The sequence below is a fragment of the Brassica rapa genome, chromosome A09 (genome assembly GCF_000309985.2).
Source record: "Brassica rapa cultivar Chiifu-401-42 chromosome A09, CAAS_Brap_v3.01, whole genome shotgun sequence".
In the NCBI taxonomy this organism is placed as follows: domain Eukaryota; kingdom Viridiplantae; phylum Streptophyta; class Magnoliopsida; order Brassicales; family Brassicaceae; genus Brassica; species Brassica rapa.
This window is the reverse complement of record NC_024803.2, coordinates 23,151,286-23,157,846: the sequence shown is the minus strand read 5'-3', so window position 1 is coordinate 23,157,846 and position 6,561 is coordinate 23,151,286. Positions and strand designations below refer to the sequence as shown.

The 6,561-nt window shown below is 44.4% G+C and overlaps 1 protein-coding gene and 1 non-coding gene across 2 annotated transcripts in view; one reads left to right on the top strand and one right to left on the bottom strand.

Moving 5' to 3' along the window:
* Positions 1–4,156, bottom strand: part of LOC117128145 — a 734,122-nt gene extending 729,966 nt beyond the window's left edge. The window contains exon 1 of the mRNA XM_033279905.1: positions 3,023–4,156. Within this exon, the coding sequence (XP_033135796.1) occupies positions 3,114–3,785 (672 nt within the window). The 5' untranslated portion in view covers positions 3,786–4,156 and the 3' untranslated portion in view covers positions 3,023–3,113. The remainder of the gene's footprint in view (positions 1–3,022) is intronic.
* A 1,531-nt stretch (positions 4,157–5,687) lies between these two features.
* On the top strand, positions 5,688–5,794 carry LOC117128816. The gene has a single exon (XR_004452207.1). It is a non-coding gene; the product is annotated as a small nucleolar RNA R71 (small nucleolar RNA).
* Positions 5,795–6,561: the final 767 nt, after the last annotated feature.

Genomic DNA, 6,561 nt, shown 5'->3' with positions numbered 1-6,561 from the left:
TCGCTACATAGCGACTGACAGTCTGACAGGTCGCTACGTAGCGAGCGGAAACAAGCCAAGAAGAGTCCTACTTGTTTTCATCATAAAATCTCAACGGAAACTCCGATTGAGACGAAACGAAAAGGGTTTCGATGAGGATTCAAAAGAGAACCCGAAGGAGGAACTTTTTGAGGCCTTACAGGTCTCTATGTAGCGAGTGGAGAGTTGGCTTGAGCTCGGTCACTACGTAGCGACCGAGAGGTGTGCGTGCTCGGTCGCTATGTAGTGACCGAGCGTGTGTGCTCGGTTGCTACGTAGCAACCGAGCAGCGTGTGCGTGCTCGGTCGCTACGTAGCGACCGAGCAGTGTGTGTGCTCGGTCGCTACGTAGCGACCGAGCAGTGTGTATGCTCGGTCGCTACGTAGCGACCGAGCCGTGTGCGTGCTCGGTCGCTACGTAGCGACCGAGCAGCGTGCGTGCTCGGTCGCTACGTAGCGACTGAGCCGTGTGTGTGCTCGGTCGCTACGTAGCGACCGAGCAGCATGTGCGTGCTCGGTCGCTACGTAACGACCGAGCTGTGTAATCGTTTTGTTGTGTTTCCTTTTTCCGCGATTATCCTAGGGGTTTTTCAGCGGTTTTTGGGAGAACAAGTTTTATCCTTCCGAAATGTTTTCGGAAAACGTGTTTTGGTACCCTTACGCATCGAGATTTATTTTGTTCGGTAATGAGCCAAACTTACGGGGTTTGATAAGATTTATCATTTCCCTTTATGTTTAGAAAGGGAAATCGCGGGCATGTTTTAGTGCTCTTCCTGTGGCGGAAGGTCGCCACTAAGTTTTCAATTTTGTTGAACAATGCGGCGTTTGCGTAAGCGTTAACCATAGGAGCAGTCAGTGCTGCGAGTTTGTCTTTCATATATCCAGACATTGTTCCGATCAAGCGTTTTGTGGCCATGAGTAAGAGTAATCCGTAACCCCCCCCTCCTTCTAGCGCCAAACTGTGGGAATCAAAATTCGCACTGTCGATTTCCGTTTAAATAAGGAAACTTGGAAAACCCTAATTTCCCAGAGGTCCCGGATCTCTGCGAGAGCCAACGACAAGTTACCGAATATATGCGGAAATCATGAAAAGATAAAAAACGAGTTTAGAGAAAACAGTAGATCTTATTTCGAGTCCGCATAAGAGCGTTGCGATCATTAGAAGAGATCATAAGAGCTTTGGCCGCAAAGGCTGTCAGCGAGTTACTTAGTTCTAGCGGCCTAAAAGCTCAAACCTAGTTGAGTCGCAGCTCGATAACAAAAGACGAAAAAGATACATAAAAGGTTTTTGATTGATTTCGGACTGAACCTTGTTAAAGGCTGCCTACATACCCCTTTCGAGGATCAAGCCGAACGTAGTTCAATTGATAGAGCTGAACATGAGATCGAACTGCCTGGGCGTGTTCGTCTAGTAATTGTGTGCCAGTCATAGAAACCGAACTTGTCGAGAATAAATCCTAAAGTTTCTAAGTGCAGAGAATTCCGAATCTAAAAAGTTCTCCTCATGCCTCTCGCCTAGGACTCCTTATATACTAGCTCCAAGGTCGGTTTACGCTTTTACTCTTCTGCCCTTAAGCCGTCATAGCATAAAATGGAGATTTTCCATTTTTTCCGATCTTCGTAATTATCCTCAAAATTTTGTATTCATCCGCGGAAACTTGACATTTATCCTTCCTTGCGCGCCAAGCATAAACCGTCATACGGTTTATGGGCTTTTGGTTAAGAAATCATAAGTTGGGCCTCAAGTCGTGTCTTAGGTCCCTTTGGGCCGTCTTACGACTCGAAACATTTATTACGACTTCTTTCGATAAAGAAGGAACTTTCTGCGGTTTTTACCGCAAAGTTTGATTGATGTCTTTAGAATGGTCGGAAGACATGAACTGAGTTCGCTACGGTCTTTGGGAGATAGCATCGTAGGATAGACGAGAATGCATGAACTGGTGTCGTATCGACGTTTCGGAAGAGTTCGGTCGCTACGTAACGACCGGACAGAACGCACGCTCGGTCGCTACGTAGCGACCGAGCGGGACGGACGCTCGGTCGCTACGTAGCGACCGAGCTGTGTGCATGCTTGGTCGCCGCGTATCGATCGAGCTTGGCTTGTCCGTGGTCCGATTGCCGTAGTCAAGCTTATCCGTGGCCGAATTGGATACATGTCTGTTTCCTTCGGACAATCGGTATTTAATGGTTCGATTGAGATTTGAACAAGATTTTACCGCAAGACTCTTTGTAAAGATATCTTTACGAAGATTACTTTTTCGTAAAAACGTTCATGCTGATTTTTACGGACTTTCAGGCATTGATTCCGTTGTGACCGATTTTTACCCCAACAGAAACAGGAAGCGACTCCGAACCCGATGACCAGGGTCCCGACGCAGCTCCAACGGTTGCGACGGGGTTGAACTCTTCGAAGGGGAAAGATATTGACCTTGGTGACATAGAGTTTTTGGTGGATGACTCTATGCTTCCAAGGTGGGATCCAGACCTTGCTTACGGCAATGGAAGCGGTACGAGAGAGGTTCCTATTCCGGACTTCGAAGATTTCTTTGCTGGTTTACCCTCGGGCTTCAATGCTCCTCCGCCTACGAACGAATCGGGGAGGCCGAAAGTCGTCGCGGAAGGGTCTCACATCATCAACGGAATTAGTTTTCAAGAATATTTTGGCGATTTGCTTTAAGTATTTCTTTTTCCACTTATAACGTGTCAATCGGTCTTGCAGGGCCTAAACTTGCTTGGCTCGGCCATTGTTTTCTGTCAAAATCATTAAATTGTATTGCTATGTTTTCTTTTATTAAACTCACGAAATTATGTTTTAGGAAGCCTATGGACACCCATTGTCCAGTTGGTCTTCGCCCAATTTGACCATGTACCAATTGTTTTTTTGCCCACTTGGACCATTTATTAATTGGGCACGTCCATAGCCCGCCAAAAATGAATTGGAGTGGGCTAACCCATGGTCCGCCTGCCCAGGTGACACCTCTACTCCTCATACTGATCTTCACCACCAATCCCCTTGTGAGAATCCAACATCCTCACATAGGCATTACTTTCCTTGTTCTCAACCACTTGGACCTCTCTTTCAATTGTCAAAGCATGTTATAGAGGGTCTTCAAGTGCCAACTCCTCTAGAAGCTCATCATCTAGAGCATCTATTTCATCTATGTAGAAAACTTGGTTTTGGATGGTTGGCCTCTTCATCACTTCGTTGATGTCAAAGTGGAGGATGTTTCCTTTTCCAAGATGAAGATCAATATTTCCTTCTCTGACATTCCCAGTAGCTCCTGCTGTGGCTAAGAATGGTCTTCCAAGGATCAAAGGGTCTTTGGCTTCCTCACCCATCTCCAACGTAACAAAATCAGTAGGGATCTCAAAGTTACCAACCATCACAAGAAGGTCTTCTAGGATACCAACAAGAATCTTCACTGATCTATCAGCCAACACCAAAGAGAGTCTACACTTCTTGTATTGAGTAAATCCAAGCTTCTTTGCAATAGACAAATGCGTCAAGCTGACACTAGCTCCAAGATCGCATAGACACCTCTCAAACACCATGGGTCCAAGAGCACAAGGTAAGGTGAAACATCCTGGATCCTCTAGCTTCCTTGGAACATTTAACCTCTGGATAATGGTGCTGCACTCATGAGTAAGAATCATCATGCCTTCCATCTCTTTCTTCTTTGCAGCTACAACATCTTTTAAGAACTTGCTGTACTGAGGGACCAACATAAAAGCATCAATTATGGGCATTGTTACCTGAACTTCACTCATTTGTTTCTCAAAGAGTGCCTTGTACTTCTCCAATAGATGTCTCTTGAATCTTCCAGGGAATGGTAGCCTTGGCTCCTAGGGAGGAGGAACAAAAGAGCATTCCTTTGTTGGAGTAGCAATTTCACCATGTTTCACTTTCCTGTTCTCTTCTCCAACCTTTCCTTTACCCTTAGCTTCAACAATCTTTTCCAGAATATCTTCATCAACCTTCTCATCTACAATCACCACTTCATCATCAATGTTGATGGTCACCTACCCACCTTGTTTCTCACCATCCTTGGTGAGAACTCTTGGAGGAAACTCTTTACCACTCCTTAGGGTGATTGCCTTCATTGTTTCCTTGGGGTTTTGCTCTGGCTTTCCAGGTAATGACCCTTTGATGTGATCATGGAAAGCACCAAGGAATGGAAGTCTAAACCTGAACCTGAAGAGACTGTAGCTGAGTATGCAACATTGAAGAATGCTTGGAAGCAAGAAGAATACATTAGTCTTGGTCGAAGCTTGATCATCCAAGACACCTTAACCATCATTCAAACTACTCCACCTTCAAGCTGATCATCATCTAGGCAAGTAGCTTGTGTGTGTTCTTTTCCTAACCTTTCGTTTTGTCCCACTTGGTTTTCCAAAGGAAGGTTTTTAACGAGGCCACAAGTCTACTTCTCCTATCTCCTAGATGATTGATCTTGGTCTGTCCACATGAAGACCTTATGTTATATTTTACGCTATGCTTTTATATTATTTAGGTTTCGAAAACTCTAGTTTTTGTTATGTTTCCAAGAGAGCCTTTGTCTTTATCTCCCTTGTATTTTCGAGACCTTGTGCATGTACAAGGCTTCTCCTTTACATTGTGGTCGTGGCCCCCTTGTATCAGTATCCATCTTTTATCAAAAACCTTTGTTTTCTCTTTTCTTCTTGCTTGTCCAGTTGATTGAGTGTTGGTGTGTAATATCCAACTTATGGTGTGTAATATCCACAGACTAAGGGCTCTAGTTCGGTGTGTCATATCCGATCTATTGCCTAGGAGTATCAAGGAGCCTTTTCGCAGCCTCTTGTGTCACCATTCGATCCACATTGAGTCTTTTGATTCGTTTCTGCAAGGATTATCCCATCTGTTCCAGAGAATCATCCTAGGATCTCATTACCCTTGTTGGCGACTTGGCTGAGAGTTCATAGAAGCAAACTGGTTCTCCAAAGCTCTGATCTTGTTGTTGAGCTCATTGTAGCTTCCATCAATCTTGGAGTGAATGTTCTTGAACTCATAGCCCATTGTTTTCTCATTCTTTGCCTGAAATCCAAGAGTTGCTTGAACATTACATCCACACTTGTATGTGAAGCTGGAGCTTGTGAAGAACTGCCTTGAGCTTGAGTAGACTGATTGCCGTGATTTCTGAAACCAGGAGGGATTTTTTGCCTAGTCTGATAGCTCTTTGCTGAGTGTTTTGCTTGGGCTAGTATCCTCCTTGCTGGTTGTTAGAGTAAGACCTTTGCTGGTAGGTGTTGTACTGAAAGTTAGGTTCCTTCCTGTACCAAGTACCATTGTTGTTGATGAAGCATAGCTCTTCTTGGCCTTCCAAACCATCAATCTCATTGACTTTAAGAGGAACCTCTTGACTAGGACCACCCACAAAGTTCACCTGCTCCTGTTTAGCTTGGTTGGAAAGAAGCAAATACATCCTCTCTTGCAAGGACTTGATCTCTTTATTTGTCTGCTGATCATCACTTATGTTGACCCTATCATGCTCCTCACTGTGGACTGAGTCACTCTAGGCCATGTTCTCTACCAGTTCCTCTGCCTCTTCCTCAGTTATATCCGAGAAAAAACCATTTCTGACAGTATCAAGCCTGTTTCTGCACTGTGGTAGAGCTCCTCTATAGAATGTGCTAAGCAAACTCTCCTTGTTGAAAGCATGATGAGGGCATTGAGACCAATAGCCCTTGAATTTCTCTCATGCTTCACTTAAGCTCTCAAGATTCTTCTGTTGAAACCCAGAGATTTCATTCCTGATATTAGTTGTCCTTGATGTAGAGAAGAACTTGTGTAGGAAAGCTATCTTACACTCTTCCCATGTCACTCACTTGGGAGAGTCTTCTCCCAATGGTGTGCTTTGTCTCCCAAAGAGAAAGGGAACAACTTCAACTTGAAAGCATTTTCAGAACCACCATTTGTCTTGGACAAGCCACAATATTTATGAAACTTGTACAAGTGATCAAAAGGGTCTTCAGCAGCAAGGCCATGATACTTGTTGTTCTCTATGGTGTTGAGCAGCTCTGACTTGATCTCAAAGTTGTTGTTCTTCACTGCTGGTGCTCTGATTCCCAACCTATGACCATTAGTGTGAGGTTGATCATAGGCTCTAATTGCACGAGCTTGGCGCGGTTGATGTTGTGGCTGGCGCTATGGTCTAAGATGATCAGCTCTTGGACCATTGCCCCCTAGGGCATCACCATCTTGAGGCAGATTTTCCATATCAAAATCCAACCTTTGCAAGTGAGCCTGGTGCTCTACTGCTCTTCTATGTCTTCCTATCTCCCGCTCAAGTGTAGCAATCTCTTAAACAGTGGGAACCAAGTTGGATGCACCTCTGCCTCTTGTGATCATACACCTGAAAAGCAAAGGGAGAAGAAGAAGGAGAATCACTAACACAATAAAAGAAAAATGACTTAGTGATATTCCTTGGATTTGACCCATTTTTATCCATGGTATATTATTATTTTACTACATATATATCTATGTTTTCTACTCTTCTAGGTATGTTTTCAGGTTCAGGTGCTTTTC